We start from the raw sequence: 17,500 nt of genomic DNA on the forward strand, positions 1-17,500 counted from the left end.
GATACGAAACGAATGAGATAAGCAGATAGGCATGCTTTCTTCACACAGCCTTGAGTATTAAACAAAATTTAAAAAATATAAAGAGGGGGTGAGGTGTAGGGGGTGCATCAAAGTGAACACATTATGACAGAACTATTAACAAAATCATCAAAATCAACGACTAAAAGACAAACAGGGAACAAACAGTCACCCAGCCCTTGCTGACGCCGCAGGCGGAATAGCAGAGGGGACCACACAGCGTTACCATCGGACACGGAAATAGAGAACGAGAGGGAATAACAATCTTCTTCTTCTTCTTCTGCGTTCGTGGGCTGCAACTCCCACGTTCACTCGTATGCACACGAGTGGGCTTTTACGTGTATGACCGTTTTTACCCCGCCATGTATGTAGGCAGCCACACTCCGTTTTCAGGGGTGTGCATGCTGGGTATGTTCTTGTTTCCATAACCCACCGAACGCTGACATGGATTACAGGATCTTTAACGTGCGTATTTGATCTCCTGCTTGCATATACACACGAAAGGGGTTCAGGCACTAGCAGGTCTGCACATATGTTGACCTGGGAGATCGTAAAAATCTCCACCCTTTACCCACCAGGCGCCGTCACCGTGATTCGAACCCGGGACCCTCAGATTGACAGTCCAACGCTTTAACCACTCGGCTATTGCGCCCGTCAAGGAATAACAATCATTCACAAAGAAAGAAAGAAAGAAAGTAATAAAAGAAAGAAAGAAAGAAAAATACGAAAGAAAGAATGAGAAAGAGACAGACAGACATGCATACATACACAGAGAGAGACAGGCGATTTAGCATATCCATGGGCCAAATGATGTGTTCAAGCCCTATAAAATCTGATAGCTCTGTTGTTCATGTGTACATATGTGACATGTTTTCTTAATAAAGATTTGTTTAAAGATTTGTTTGAAGTAAGCCCGTGGGCCGGAGGGAACGGAGGGCGATGTGAATGCTTGTTTCACAAACCATGAACACAGATAGCTTAGAGCAGCGTTGTGATGGTAATGAGCGTGCCAACATCTGAACAGTGACACATAAATGAAAATCCCAAAGGCGAGAGAGAGAGAGAAAGAGAGAGAGGGAGACAGAGACAGAGCAGGGAGGGAGAGGAAAGAAAGAGAGACAGACAGATAGATAGCCAGACAGAGAGAAACAGAAACAGAGACATAGGGGGGGGGGGGGGGGGGGAGGAAGGAAAGACAGACAGACAGACAGAAGTGAGAAAGACAGACAGAGACAGACAGACAGACAGATAGGGAAAAAAAAGATTTCATTCAAAAATGCCACATCTTCATTATATTCAGCCTTCATACAGACAGACGCACACACACTCACCTTTCACACGACAAAACAATCCAAACATACACTTTCTTATACTCATGCGTTCACAGGGACAGGAGACAGACAGACAGACAGGTAGACCGAAGCCCTCGAAGTGGCCCTTCACGAAGGCCATGGACAGAGAGACAGACAGAAACAGGGGAGGAAGAGCGAAGGGAAACAGACAGGCAAACAGAGCAGACAGAAAGACAGAGAAAGAAGGGGCAGACAGAGGGGCGAGGGAGAGGAAGGAAAGACAGAGGGTGAGGGAGAGGAAGGAAAGACAGAGGGTGAGGGAGAGGAAGGAAAGACAGACAGACAGACAGAGGGGCGAGGGAGAGGAAGGAAAGACAGACAGACAGAGGGGCGAGGGAGAGGAAGGAAAGACAGACAGACAGACAGACAGAGGGGCGAGGGATAGGAAGGAAAGACAGACAGACAGACAGAGGGGTGAGGGAGAGGAAGGAAAGACAGACAGGGAGGTGAGGGAGAGGAAGGAAAGACAGACAGACAGAGGGGTGAGGGAGAGGAAGGAAAGACAGACAGACAGAGGGGTGAGGGAGAGGAAGGAAAGACAGACAGACAGAGGGGCGAGGGAGAGGAAGGAAAGACAGACAGACAGAGGGGCGAGGGAGAGGAAGGAAAGACAGACAGAGGGGCGAGGGAGAGGAAGGAAAGACAGACAGACAGACAGAGGGGCGAGGGAGAGGAAGGAAAGACAGACAGACAGAGGGGTGAGGGAGAGGAAGGAAAGACAGACAGACAGACAGGGGGGTGAGGGAGAGGAAGGAAAGACAGACAGACAGACAGAGGGGCGAGGGAGAGGAAGGAAAGACAGACAGACAGACAGAGGGCGAGGGAGAGGAAGGAAAGACAGACAGACAGAGGGGCGAGGGAGAGGAAGGAAAGACAGACAGGCAGACAGACAGACAGAGGGTGAGGGAGAGGAAGGAAAGACAGACAGACATGAGGAGCGAGGGAGAGGAAGGAAAGACAGACAGACAGACAGGGGGGTGAGGGAGAGGAAGGAAAGACAGACAGACAGATAGAGGGGTGAGGGAGAGGAAGGAAAGACAGACAGGCAGACAGAAAAGAGACAGACAAACAGACAGAAACAGAGAGACAGAGCGGGGAGGGAGAGGAAGAAAACAGACAGAAGAGAGTGAGAGAAGAGAGAGAGAGAAAGAAAAAAACAGAGACAGACAAAGACAAAGACAAAATACAGACAGGAAAGTGTGTGTGTGTGTGTGTGTGTGTGTGTGTGTGTGTGTGTGTGTGTGTGTGTGTGTGTGTGTGTGTGTGTGTGTGTGTGTGTGAGAGAGAGAGAGAGAGAGAGAGAGAGAGAGACGGACAGACAGACAGGAACAAGAAACAGAGAGGGGAGGGGAGAGGGAAAAGAGAGACAGAGAAAGACAGAGAAAGAGGGGGCAGAAGAGAAAGAATGGGGGCAAGAGAGATAGAGGGTGGCTGGGGGGTGGGGGGGGGGGGGGTAGAGAGAAGCTATCAAGAATAAAAGCAAAACAAAACAAAACACAAAACAAAAAAAGAACAACAATGTCAAATGTTGAACAAGTTCTAATCCTGTTTCACTTCACGGTGAGTTGAGGTGCAGATCACACCAGTCACTACGTGCCTTGCATAAATCGATTCCAAAACAACACCACTTTCTTATATATATATATATGTACTCCCGTGTTTCTTTTGGCTTTTTTGTAGGGTTTTTATTGTTGTTGTTTTGGGGGATTTTTGTTGTTTTTTTGTCTGCAGCATTTGGTATTTCGCGTAACTTTTGATGAAGTATGCCGACGTGTTTGTGTTTGCCCGTGTGGCAAAAAATGTACAAGGTGTGTGTGTGTGTGTGTGTGTGTGTGTGTGTGTGTGTGTGTGTGTGTGTGTGTGTGTGTGTGTGTCGCCCCTTCTCTACCGCCCTTTCTTTCTGGCTTTGTAACTCCCTCTCTGTCTCCAGTTCTCTCTCCCTCTCTCTCTCTCTCTCTCTCTCTCTCTCTCTCTTACACACACACACACACACACACACACACACACACACACACACACAACCCTTCTATCTCCCTCTCTACACTATTCACTCTCTATCTATACATCTGTCTCTCTACCCATCTCTCCCTATCCTCACCATTTCTCTCTCCCTCCTTCATTGTCTCTCCCCGTCCCCCTCTCCCATCTCCCCCCCTCTCTCTCTCCCTTCTCTCCCTCTCCATCCTCCTCTCTCTCTCCCCCCCTTCCCTTGTCTCTCCATCTCTCATCATCCTCTCTTTCTTTCACATGAATTATTCTATGTCCTAAATCTAAAACAAAACTTTGTGCAAAATATGGATCAATATTTAAAATAAGGAAAATAATCGGGGGAGGTTATTCTCTTCCTCTTCTTCTTCGTTCGTGGGCTGCAACTCCCACATTCACTCGTATCTACACGACTGGGCTTTTACGTGTATGCCCGTTTTTACCCTGCCATGTAAGCAGCCATTCTCCGTTTTCGGAGGTGAGGTTATTCTCAATTAGCAGTCCATCTTTATACATTCGGAATCAAAAGGAAATTAGGTGCACGTTTTTCATTGTTGTCCATTTGAAAAGCATATTCAGAAAAAAAAGGTGTAAACATTAATGACAACCTGCATTGTTTAGAATACATAGCTGAATATCTGCAACCTTGTCTGTAATTAAGCGATGTTAGACATACAAAGCTTTAAAATTCCGAAAATTCACTACTTCACGAAAATGTTGAGTGCTCAATGTTCTGTTCCAAAAGGGCAATCTGGCTACATTCATGTTTATATTTGTATCATGATGTTCACATACATTGTGATATGGTGTTCACATAACATAATGTTCATATATGATATGATGATATAATACGAGTACTTATGTAGCGCCCATGCTTGATCGGAGAGACCAAGCTAAGCGCTTTACAAACACGGAGTCATATACCCATTCATGAGGGGCTCAAGCTTAAGCATGAACATGCTGCCATGTACACGTGTTGTCCAACAGCAATGTTGTGTCAGGATGTGGCGTCGTTCTCACCCGATAGGCGTCGGTGCCTCCCCCACCCCCAGCTTAACACCATGGTCATATCCCTTCCTGCCCCACACAGTCGGTAGTGGTTAAAGCGTTGGACTGTCAAACTGAGGGTCCCGGGTTCGAATCACGGTGACGGCGCCTGGTGGGTGAAGGGTGGTGATTTTTACGATCTCCCAGGTCAACATATGTGCAGACCTGCTAGTGCCTGAACACCCTTCGTGTGTATACGCACGCAGAAGATCAAATACGCACGTTAAAGATCCTGTAATCCATGTCAGCGTTCGGTGGGTTATGGAAACAAGAACATACCCAGCATGCACACCCCCGAAAACGGAATGTGGCTGCCTACATGGCGGGGTAAAAACGGTCATACACGTAAAATCCCACTCGTGTGCATGCGAGTGAACGTGGGAGTTGCTGCCCACGAACGCAGAAGAAGAAGAAGAAGAAGGAGAGGAGGGTGGAGCTGACGGCCGACACAGGGAAACGACGATAATGGTGATGACCAATACATGGCAACGATGATGATGACGGTATCAGTGGTGATGGCAGCGGTGAGGACGGTGACGGTGGTGACGACAACTGACGATGACGATGACAGTCTTAGTAGTGATGAGATGATGATGACGGTGACAGTGCTGATGACAATGATAATGATGACGGTGGCAGTGGTGATGACAAAGGCGATGATAATGGTGGTGACAGTGATGATGACAACGACGATGAAGAAGGTTTTAGAGGTGATGATGATGATGATGGTAATAGTGGTGATGAAAACAATAATGATATCAGTGAGAGTGGTGATGAAAACGATGATGAAAATGGTGACAGTGGTGATGACAACGATAATGATGGCGGTGTTAGTGGTGATGACGACAATGAAGATGACGGTGACAGTGGTGATGACAACGATGATGATGCTGGTGTTAGTGGTGATGTCAACGATGATGATGCTGGTGTTAGTGGTGATGACAACGATGATGATGACAGTGTTAGTGGTGATGACAACGATAATGATGACGGTGTTAGTGGTGATGACAACGATAATGATGGCGGTGTTAGTGGTGATGACAACGATAATGATGAAGGTGGTGACAGTGGTGATGACGATGATGGTAGTTGTGTTCGTGGTGATGACAACGATAATGATGACGGTGTTAGTGGTGATGACAACGATAATGATGACGGTATTAGTGGTGATGACAACGATAATGATGACGGTATTAGTGGTGATGACAACGATGATGATGACGGTATTAGTGGTGATGACAACGATAATGATGACGGTGTTAGTGGTGATGACAACGATAATGATGACGGTATTAGTGGTGATGACAACGATAATGATGACGGTGTTCGTGGTGATGACAACGATAATGATGACGGTGTTAGTGGTGATGACAACGATGATGATGACGGTATTAGTGGTGATGACAACGATAATGATGACGGTATTAGTGGTGATGACAACGATAATGATGACGGTATTAGTGGTGATGACAACGATGATGATGACGGTATTAGTGGTGATGACAACGATAATGATGACGGTATTAGCGGTGATGACAACGATAATAATGACGGTATTAGTGGTGATGACAACGATGAATGGGACGGTGTTAGTGGTGATGATGACATCGATGATTATCATTGTGACGGTGGTGATGACAGTGATGATATAAAGGACGATGACGTACGCGACTTTAACGACGATGCCAATGGGAACGACGAAGCTGCTGCTGCTGATGATGATGATGATGTTTGTGATGAAGAAACACTATTACAGCATAACATTCAAAGTGAAGGCAGATACTGAGTGAACGTAATTAATTATTGACTAACACAGCAAGGGACAGTAATACAAACGCACTCATGCACACATACACACACACACACGCTCGCGCGCACTGCACTGGGTGAACGTAATTAATTATTGACTAACACAACAAGGGACAGCAATACATAACGCACTCACGTGCACACAAGCACAAACACACACACACACACACACACACACACACACACACACACACACACACACACACACACACACACACACACACACACACACACACACACACGCACGCACGCACACACACACACACACACACACGCGCGCGCGCGCGCACGCACGCACACACACACACACGCACGCACGCACGCACACATACACACACACACATAAACACACACACACATAAACACACACACACACACACACACACACACACACACACACACACACACACACACACACACAAAGAGAGAGAGAGTGTTCAGCAAACCGAATAAAACAGCTGTTGCTGCCGGACGTGTCACCAGTATTTCATGTGACGACATCCTGTCCGGACTATAAACCAATCCCTAATAAAGAACAACATCCTGGTTTTTTTTTTAAAACACCAGTGCTGTTGGGTCAATATACTCAATAATGTACACATTTTACACTGAACACCAGTGTTGTTAGGCTAATATACCCAATAATGTACAAACCAATGCTGTTCGGTTGATAAACTCAATAGTGTACACACTATACACTGAATGCCAGTACTGTTAGGTTAGTATCACCAATAGGGAGCACTCTGAACATGTGTGCTGTTGAATTAGTATCCCCAGTAATAAACACTCTGAACACCAATGCTGTTGGGTTAATATACTCAGTAGTGAACAACTAACTTTTCACTGAATACCAGTGCTTTTAGGTTAATATCCCTAATAGTGAACACTCTGAACACCAGCCAGCGCTGTTTGGTTGATATCCCCAACAGCTAACACTCTGGACAGCAGTGACATTGGGTTAATATCCCCTCGCTGTAATAAACCGCTGATTCCATGGTGTGTTACATGTCAAAAGGTGTATCCTCTCATTTGATTCTATGGTGTGTTAACATGTCAAAAGGTGTATCCCCTCATTTGATTCTATGGTGTGTTAACATGTCAAAAGGTGTATCCCCTCATTTGATTCTATGGTGTGTTAACATGTCAAAAGGTGCATCCCCTCATTTGATTCTATGGTGTGTTAACATGTCAAAAGGTGTATCCCCTCATTTGATTCTATGGTGTGTTAACGTGTCAAAAGGTGTATCCCCTCGCTGTAGTAAATGGTTGATTCCATGGTGTGTTAACATGTCAAAAGGTGTATCCCCTCGCTGTAGTAAGCCGTTGAATCCCATGGTATGTTACATGTCAAAAGGTGTATCCCTCGCTGTAGTGAGCCTTTGATCCTGTGGTGTGTTACATGTCAAAATATGTATCCCTTCGCTGATTCAAAGGTGTGTTACATGTCAAAAGGTGTATCCCCTTGCTGTAGTAAACCGTTGATTCCATGGTGTTTCAGATGTCAAAAGGTGTATCCCCTCGCTGTAGTAAACCTTTGAATCCCATGGTGTGTTAATATCAAAAGGTGTATCCTCTTGCTGTAGTTAGCCGTTGAATCCCATGGTGTGTTACATGCCAAAGGTGTATCCCCTCGCTGTAGTAAGCCGTTAAATTCCATGGTGTTTTACATGTCAAAAGGTTTATTCTTTTGCTGATTCATCGGTGTGTTAACATGTCAAAAGGTGTATCCCCTCGCTGTAATAAACCATTGTTTCCATGGTGTGTTGCATGTCAAAAGGTGTATTTCCGCGTTCAATTCCATCGTGTGTTAACATGTCAAAAGGTGTATCCCCTCGCTGTAGTACGCCGTTGAATCCCATGGTGTGTTACATGTCAAAAGGTGTATCCCCTAGTTGAATTCCATGGTGTTTTAACATGTCAAAAGGTGTATTTCCTCGTTGAATTCCATGGTGTGTTACATGTCAAAATGTGTATCCGCTCGCTGTAGTAAGCCGTTGAATTCCATGGTGTGTAAAATGTCATTGTGTGTTTCCCCTTGCTGTGGTAAGCCCTTGATTAATTCCATGGTGTGTCCCAGGACTGTCCTTTCGGATCGGGTACGGTGTCCATCTGTACCTTGGGCTGGCCACGTACTCAGGGTGTCAGTGTGGTCGTGCTCTTCACCTCCGTGGTGTGTGGGGTGGGCTTCATCGTCCCCATCGTCATCCTCGTCGTCAGTCACGTCTGCATCTTCATCAAAGTACACAAGGTTGGTGATCATCTTCATCTTCATCATCATCATCATCATCATCATCGTCATCGTTGTCGTCGTCGTCATCACCACCACCATCATCATCTTCATCCTCGTCGTCGTCGGCATCATCGTCGACGTCGATGTCGTCATCGTCGCCGTCATCATCTTTGTCTTCATCATCATCTTCATTACTATCTTCACGTTCATCATCATCATAATGACATGATCAAAATATTTGGTTTTTCGGCCCATGGTCCGCTCCGACCCAACGTTGAGTGTGCTATAGGCATATTAAATGGGAAGACGGACCAGACAATCATCAAGATTAGGAATGCGTCTTTGGGTGTGTGGCTGAAACTTCCTGACCAGCACTGCAAATGTCTGTAGCTCTAGGGCCCGATTGATGTCAGGATATCATTACGAAAGGAAGCGTGGAGACTCCCAAAGCTTAAATGGACCTCCATGGCAGTATCGTCATCATCGGCATCCTCATTCATCATCAATATAAAAAGGATGAATAAAAAGAAAAAACGTTCCAAATTCTGTGGTTTCATACCCTGCTCCCATTGTGGCCTGTCTCTAGCCCCTCCGCTTCCATGCTCGGGGTGAGTCCTGCAAAGGTCTTCGGTGTCGGCAAACTTATGAGAGACTTTCGCTGGAGTGGCGGTCCCTACTCTGTGGTGACGCTCACTCATCATTGACGTCAGCAGAGGGCTCAATAGGTGATGTCCTGCGCGTATTTTGCACCCACCCAAGCAGGCACTCCTGAACACCACCGAAGTGACTCAGCAGCAGTGCAGGGTCTCCTCATGTGAATGACCTCCTGGCGACCTAAAATCGATCGTTGTCAGTGGATTACACGATGGCTGTTCTTTCTTTGCTCTTTTGTTTTCTTTTGTGATTCCCACCTACTTTGCAACACAAGGAACAAGGAACAGTACAGTGGTAGTTTTACTTCAACAAGACGGTCCGATGTTACATTGGCAGAATGAACTAAACGGGTAAAAAATGAATTAAAAAGTTTTAAAAAAAATAAAACAAAAGAAAGAAACCAGCAAACCCACAAGCACAGAAACGACGAACACACAATTATTTATGATGGAAATAACCCACATGGGTGTGGTGAAGTCGTTACACGACAGCTGGCTGCTAGGACGGTGAAAATCAATCTTTGTATCGCCATGGGATGGGATCAGTTCCTGTTCCTCGTACTACGTTCTCAGTGTGTCTGTTTGTCTGTGTGTCCGTCTCTCTCTCTCTCTCTCTCTCTCTCTCTCTCTCTCTCTCTCTCTCTCTCTCTCTCAGTCTGTGTAATGTGTACAGTATCTTTCGAGTCTCTGTGTGTGTGCGTGTGTGTGTGTGTGTGTGTGGGGGGGGGGGGGGTTGGAGTGCGTGTGTATAAGTTATATGATTGCTTCAACGGTTTCGCCGCTTGGAAGAGATCGAGGACATGTGACTGTCGTGAGTGTTGAACCCAGGTTGCCTGATGACCACTTGACTCTCCACACTGTTTTGACAGGTGCGAGCCGCCATGAGGAAGCAACGCCACAGACACATCTCCACCTCCTCCGCACTCCTCACCCCGACCCTCCTGCCCCCAACCACCCCTCCGCCCTTCGCTTACCCACCCCTGCCCCAACACCACGACCCCACTTCCAAGTCCCCGGGGGCTGCCGAGGGAGGGGGAGGGACAGGGGTCAGGCTGTTCCTGCCGGGACTGCTGTCCAAAGGGGGCCGCCCCCACCTCCCTGCCCTGACCTCTACCCCCTCCACCTCCCCCGGCCCCTCCTCCCCGGCATCCCCTGGCCTTGCCGGCCTCACCACCACCACCACCGCCACCACCTCCACCCTGGACGCCAGAAGACGGCGCAGCAGCCGCGAGCTTCAGGTGGTGAGAACCCTGGTGTGCCTGGTGCTGCTCTTCCTCCTCATGTGGGCGCCCATCTTCGTCGTCTTCCTGCTCATCATGAGGGACGCCTACCTCGACGTGATGCACGTGTCGTCCCAGGCCTTCCTGGGCGCCATGTGCCTGGCCTACCTCAACGCCGTCGTCAACCCCTTGGCCTACGGGCTCAGCACCGACCGTCTCCGCCACTACCTGCGGGCTGGTGTCCGCTCTTGCTGCTGTTGTTGTTGTTGCTGCTGCAAGTCCTCTTCCCTGTCCGCCGGCATGCGTCATGGCGGGGTGGGGGAGGGGTGCAGGGGTGGGGGAGGCAGTACGGGAGGAGGAGGAGGGGTTGGTGGCGGGGACGGTGGGGACAGGATGAGGGGGAGAGTGGTGGTGGGGGGAGGGATGACGATGCTGAAGAGCTCCGGCACGTCGGTGTCTTGAGCGGTGTGACGTGATGTGGGGGTGGGGGTGGGGGGCGTGGGGGGGGGGAGGTGGTCCTACCCCGCTTCCCTCACCTCATGGACTACCACCACCCTCGCCTTCACCCTCGCCTGGCCGACTGTTTGCACGAGGATTCTCACTTGTTGGACTTTCGCCGTTATGACTTACCCTGTGGACTTTCGCCGTTATGACATGACTATTGGCCGTTATAGCCTGCCCTGTGACCTTTCGCCTTTGTGACTTACCTTGTGGACTTCGGCCGTTAGTGTACTTTAGCCGTTATGATTTTGTGGACTGTCGCCCCCATGACTTACCTTATGATCTTTGGCCGTTATGAATTACCCTGTGACCTTTCACTGTCATAACTACATTGTGGACTTGCCCATATGTATGTATGTATGTATGTATCTATCTACCTATCTATCTATCAGCCTGTATATCTGTCAGTCTGTATGTGTCTGTCTGCATGTCTGTCTGAATGTTTATCTGCCTGTGAGTATATATCTGTCAGTAAAACAGTTTGTTTGAGAATATAACACATAAAAAAAAAAATCAATAGAAGATTTAGCATGCCACCATGCAATGCAAATAGTATTCCTTAAGTGTGTGTGTGTGTGTGCGTGTGCGTGTGCGTGTGTGTGTGTGTGTGTGTGTGTGTGGCGGGTGTGTGTGGGTGTGGCGGGGGGTGTTTGTACTTGTGTGCATGCGCAGTCGCCGAAAATAAACGAAAGCGTGTCGACATAATTATGGTGTACTGCATGATATTTATTATGTGCTTGTGCTCAACGGACTGACGTTTACGATTATTATTCAATCCTTTTTTTTCTGTCTTTCTTTTATTTTCTTCTTTTTTTTTAAACTTGTTTTTATTCAGTTCACAAGTACAAGGTGGTAAACAATCGCATACATTTGTCTTTTTTTTCTTTTAAGAAAAAATCAGAACAAAACAAAACAAACAAACAAAAAAACCACAACCCTCCATACCACCCCCCCTCAAAAAACCAAAAAAAAACAAAAACAAAACAAAAAAAAGCAAAATCAAAAACAAACAAACAAACAAACAAACAAAAACACACACAAAGAAAACGAAAATGACGATAATACAACATATAAGGAGAAGGATGTGTAATGCAAATGCATATATGTATGGATTCAACCCATAACTTTGTTTTGTGCATGTCGCGAACTGTTTGGTGCTTGGGAAGAGACTATCTGTGTGAAGATTTGTGTTGATATAATAACAGTTTACTGTGTAAACTGTCTCCTTCATTATGTAGGAAAAGACTCTCAGTTAACTGTGCTTCGCATGCTGTAATAAAGAGTTAACGTGTTATAATGCATTGTGTTCTGTGTGTTATTGCTAGCAACGGAATTGCGCATGCTTCGTGCAATGAACCCGTCGTTTTCTGTCTTATGTATGGAACTTTTGTACGTCATGTAGCAGATTGTACTCTATGGAGCTTTTCGAGGTTATGTATGTATGAGTGTATATGTGTTCTTAACTGAAACATGATTATATGACACAGGAAACGAATGATGAGCACTCAATGGCAGCTGTCAGTCGGCTCTACCCAGCTGGACAGCCCGCTGTGCAAATGCTTGCGAGTTTGTAAAGCGCATAGAGCTTGGTCTCCGACCGAGGACCATGTAGCAGGGTGCAGACAACACGCTGTCCGCCATATTGGCTGTGGAACACTCATTCTACGAACGCGGTGTACGTTACTGGGGCTTTGAATTCAGCGATGTTTACACTTTCGCGCAGTAAGTGAAGTCAACGACGAAACAACCCTTCCATTATTTCAAAGTTAAGAGGGTGCAAAGGAGGTCATAAAGAAGTATGCTGAGCAAGAATGGACAGCTTAGCTGTTAGAACCCAAGCATTGTCATGCAAACAAGTACTGACACAGGGGAAACGTTATGTATAGTATGGAAAAGCTATTCCCCCATTGGATGCCCAAATTTCGTACAACATAACAGTAGAGGAAAATAAGCGCAGGTATCAACTAAATAACCCTTCTGCTATTTCAAAATAACTTGAAAAGATTAAAAGGGGAAAGAGGTTCAAAAATCACGAACTGCATGATGAAGTGGGTTATGTACATTAGCTTACACATCGTAGAAACCAGAACGCTGACAAAATCACGATAGAAACAATGTGAGGAAAAGAAAAAGAAGAAAAAAGAAAGAAAGAAGGAAAGAAAGAAAGAAAACTGACGTCGAGACCTGAACGACAGGGATAAATGAGGGAGAACATGCAACAGTAACCTGATCGAAATAGCACCACGTTTTCGCAGTGTTTCAATATACACATATATAACTATATATAACTATATATAACTATATAACTATATATATATATATATATATATATATATATATATACTTATTTATTTATGGCTGCCTACAGGGCGGGGTAAAAATCGGCGGTACACGTAAAGGCCCACTCGTGTACATAAGCGTTGGAGTTGCATCCCACAAACGAAGAAGATATATGTCAATTCAACGCGTGTTGACAAACCATCTGCGTGTTCTCTTTTTTTTTCTGTGTGAGTTACATACTTTTCTTTTGTCCGTTACAAAGTGATCATATTCAATAATAAGAAGGGCGGGGGGGTGGGGGGGGAGGATGAAATAAACAATTTGCACGAACAGTTTCATGCCCCAGTGACTGTAGTGACCCTTTACTTAGGCTATATATGACCTCGGGAAGCTCCATTTATCTGTCTGTATTCTCTCTCTCTCTCTCTCTGTAGATACATATATATATATATATATATATATATATATATGTATGTATGTATGTATGTATATGTATATATCCCTCTGTATCTTTAGCCATCTTTGTCTCTTTCCGTCCATGTGTCTGTCTGTCTGTCATTCTCTCTCTCTCTCTCTCTCTCTCTCTCTCTCAGGCACTGATACTTGAAACACGTTTTTTCCATGCGCACTATTTTATTCTTCGTCACACTACATACGAATTTGCAGACTTCAGGGTACGCCGCAGAAATTCGTCACAAGAAGCTAAGTTTCCTTCATAGCTGGAGCGGCCAAAATAACTGTACCAGACCCTTGCGAGTCAGAAAAGCAAACACAGTTGATTAAACATTTTACCATTTCGAAACCAAAACGAAAACCCATCTATGATTTAACAAAATGTTGCTGCTTGTCTTACATTTCCTACTGTACGTCCAACTACTACTAGAACAGTTCCTGCTACTACTACCACTACTTCTTCTATTATAACAACAACAGCTACTACTACTACTACTTCTACAACTACTACTACTACTACTACTACTACTACTACTACTACTACTACTACTACCACTGACAATCATAATCATCATCATCATCAATCTCAAATGTCAACAACAACAACAAAACCAACCGAAAAACACGCTTGGTTATGTGCGCAATCAGTACAGGTGTACATATTGTCGTGGAAATCAGAACGCTGACAGAATCACAATAGAAATGATGTGAGAAGTAAAATGAAAAAAACACTCACGTCGAAAGCTGAACGACAGTAACAAATAACGGAGAACAGACGCCAGACGCCAGCAGCCGGAGTAGCAACACGTTTTCGCACTGTTTCTTTTCTTTCTTTCTTTCTTTCTTTCTTTTGCATTCGACAGCTACGCAGTCAGGGTCGAAGTCCGAGGGATGCCACAAACTCGGACGTCCGGCGAAGATCGGCTACCGTCCCCCAGAGCTTGGTGTTGAGGTCCGCACCCCCAGGCCAGGACTGCTGGCGCATCGTCTCATACAGGGGGCAGTCTTGGAGAATACGGGATGGGGTCTGGTCAGCCTGGCCGCAATCACATAGGGATGTGGTTGTCACTCCAATCCTCTTCAGGTGTGCTCGGAGGCCGCAGTGTCCTGTGCGAAGGCGGTAGATGGTAGTTCGCAGTGTTTCGAAAGAAGCTGATTTAACGCATGCTGACAAAATACCGGCGTAGTCTTTCTTTCCCACACGAATTGCATACTTTTATTTTGCCCGTAACACACACACACACACACACACACACACACACACACACACACACACACACACACACACGCACAGAGAGAGAGAGAGAGAGAGAGAGAGAGAGAGAGAGAAAGACAGAGAGAGACAGAGAGAGAGAGAGAGAAGACAAAACAAGACAAGACAAGACAAATTCTTTATTATCGAGAATAATAGATAAGCACTGGCGCGCTTTTTTTCATCCAGTTCCCGCCCTGAAGCAGGGTCTACACTACACAAAACTTTATTATATATGTCATTGCATATACTACACAATGCTACTTAAAGTCATAGAATGCGAATACTATACTACATAAAGGCATAAGCACGATAAAAATCACACACACACACACACACACACACACACACAGAGAGAGAGAGAGAGAGAGAGAGAGAGAGAGAGATAGAGAGAGACAAGCATGGTATTAATAATCGACATATAAAAAAAAAATTAAGAAAACAGAACACACACATACACACACACTCCCTCTCTCTCCCTCTCTCTCTCTCTCTCTCTCTCTCGCACACGCACACTTACACACACATAAGCATACATTGAGAGAGAGAGAGAGAGAGGGGGGGGGGGGAGTTATTTCATTTCAGCAAAGAGTAACAGGAACATCTTTTCTGTCAGGAATATGGAATGGAGACTTGTTGGACCGATATGTCTTATTCTGTTGTGTTTGACATTCCCATCAGTGAGTTCTCCCGTTAGCTTTTGAGAGTCGCATGCCCACATGCGCATGAATGCATAGTTATTTTGTGTGAGCATGCTACTTTTTCTTCGTGTGTGTGTGTGTGTGTGCGTGCGTGCGTGTGTGTGTGTGTGTGTGTGTGTGTGTGTGTGTGTGTGTGTGTGTGTGTGTAAGCAAGCAAGGACGGTTGTGCACGTACGTCATACACTTGGCAAAAGGCATTCCATGGCCACCTGTTAATTAATTATCTTGAGCTGTCCTGAGAAGACAGAGAATAAGAGGGTGAGACACAGAGACAAGACAAAACACCAATAGATACAGGGAGACCCGGAGACAAAGACACAGAGAAAGGGGAGGAAAGTGAGGAGGAAGCGGTCGGAAAAAAAACATAACGTCGATAATCTCACTCTGGGGGGGGGGAGAGAAAAAAACGACCGCGGTGTTTGTCAATAACATCTGTGCCGTCAAAGTAGAGTGACTCCCTCGCTTGGCATGTGCCTCCCCCTCTCCGCCACACCACCCTCTCCTCCCCACACCCCATCCCTACCGCAAAATGTTGTTGTAAGCAACTGCCAGCGGGGAGCGTTGTTATTTTGACATCTGTACAACCCCCCCCCCCTCCTTCCCCCCACTCTCTCAACTCAACTGTGCACACTCACTTCCTGGCTACTGACGTCATGGCTGAGTGACAGTCACGTGACGACACGTTCTCAATCAATCAAACACACCGCTCGTCTGACCAGCAAAATCAGAGGTGAGAATGTTCTGGACAATGCATAATTCAAGCGGGAACAACATCAAATACAAACTGACTTTGGAAAATCGATCAGTCAACTGCAACACTTGCTTGAAGAGGGAAGCGAAAAAAGAGCGCTCGGTAAATTTGAGCACAAAGTGAAGCTGTCATTTTGATCACTGTTTGTGAGCTTGGACGACAGTGCTTATGCGTTGGAAAAAGTCACATTGAAGTGTATATAGTTAGAACGCCGGTGTCATTATATGCACAAATTTGTGGTAATAAGCAAAGTAAATATTTTTTAACATGTTTAGCGTCATTCAGAGGAAATGTTTTCTAGCTGTTTTTCTTCAACGTGTTCTGCACAGTTGCCTCACAGCTGTTTGGATAGATTGTCCAAGTTTGTTCATTCATTTTGAGACAAAATATGTCAAAGGCGCAAACTATGCGAGACTAGCCATCGTGGCGATGTACATGAAAACCGAACACAATTTTGTGCTCTCGTGGATATAAAATGCACTCAGATGATAAACATGGAATCGCTGATCTCTCCTTAAAACGAAAATTAAAGTAAAAAAAAAAAATAAGTCAATAGATAAATGAATAAATAAATAACCTTTTTTTTAAACTCGGCTAAGACCGGTAGGAATCTGACTAAGGCATGCATTAAGATGTGCAATGATTTCACACAGACTAACAAAGGTGCGCCGTGTTTTGCTCACCGTTTCATCCGCGTCACGTGTCCTAAACTCTCGTGAACGTGTGTGTGGTTTTCCTGCTCCCTGACAGTGGTTTGAGGTAACAGGACAGGACATGATCAGGAGGGTGGATACCTTCTCTCAGCTCTGGATGTCCCCAAGTAGTACACTTCTGTCACAAGTAGGGTCTTTCACCCGTATATACATCAGTGTATGTCATCTGTAACTGTTTGATACATTATATGTAATGTATGTTTTATACATGATTACTTATTTTGTTTGCCATTGACTGTTTTTGTTGTTGTTTGTGTTTCTGTTTTTCTTCTTTTTTTCTTTCCTTTTTTTTCTCTTTTTTTAGGGGTGGTTGGGGTATTTTCAGTTGAGTTAGGCGACAATGAATGTAGAAACTGCAAAGTAAGGTGGTGCTTGTTGCTTCTTTTTTTTTCTTCTTCTTTTTTTTAATCAATTACTTGCTTTAACTATCTATCCTCACATCTTATGCGGTTTGTGTTTATTGTCTATATCAGTCAGGATATTCATACAGAATCAAAACGATTCTGGCAAACATAATTTCATGTTTCTCTGAAG

General features: G+C 45.4%; 2 protein-coding genes across 7 annotated transcripts in view; both read left to right on the forward strand.

Moving 5' to 3' along the window:
- Positions 1-11,766, forward strand: part of LOC143301754 (uncharacterized) — a 21,813-nt gene extending 10,047 nt beyond the window's left edge. For all 4 annotated transcript variants that reach the window (XM_076616145.1, XM_076616151.1, XM_076616157.1 and 1 more), the window contains exons 4-5: positions 8,290-8,460; positions 9,965-11,766. In XM_076616145.1, the coding sequence (XP_076472260.1) occupies positions 8,290-8,460; positions 9,965-10,777 (984 nt within the window). In that variant the 3' untranslated portion in view covers positions 10,778-11,766. The remainder of the gene's footprint in view (positions 1-8,289; positions 8,461-9,964) is intronic.
- A 4,335-nt stretch (positions 11,767-16,101) lies between these two features.
- The window catches only part of LOC143301782 (polypeptide N-acetylgalactosaminyltransferase 5-like), a 23,339-nt gene continuing 21,940 nt past the window's right edge, over positions 16,102-17,500 (forward strand). Inside the window, exon 1 of one of the 3 annotated variants that reach the window (XM_076616183.1) lies at positions 16,102-16,232. The gene's annotated coding sequence lies outside the window, so the exon portion shown is untranslated. The other 2 variants (XM_076616191.1, XM_076616176.1) reach the window with 2 other exon arrangements.

The sequence above is a fragment of the Babylonia areolata genome, chromosome 2 (genome assembly GCF_041734735.1).
Source record: "Babylonia areolata isolate BAREFJ2019XMU chromosome 2, ASM4173473v1, whole genome shotgun sequence".
NCBI lineage: Eukaryota > Metazoa > Mollusca > Gastropoda > Neogastropoda > Buccinidae > Babylonia > Babylonia areolata.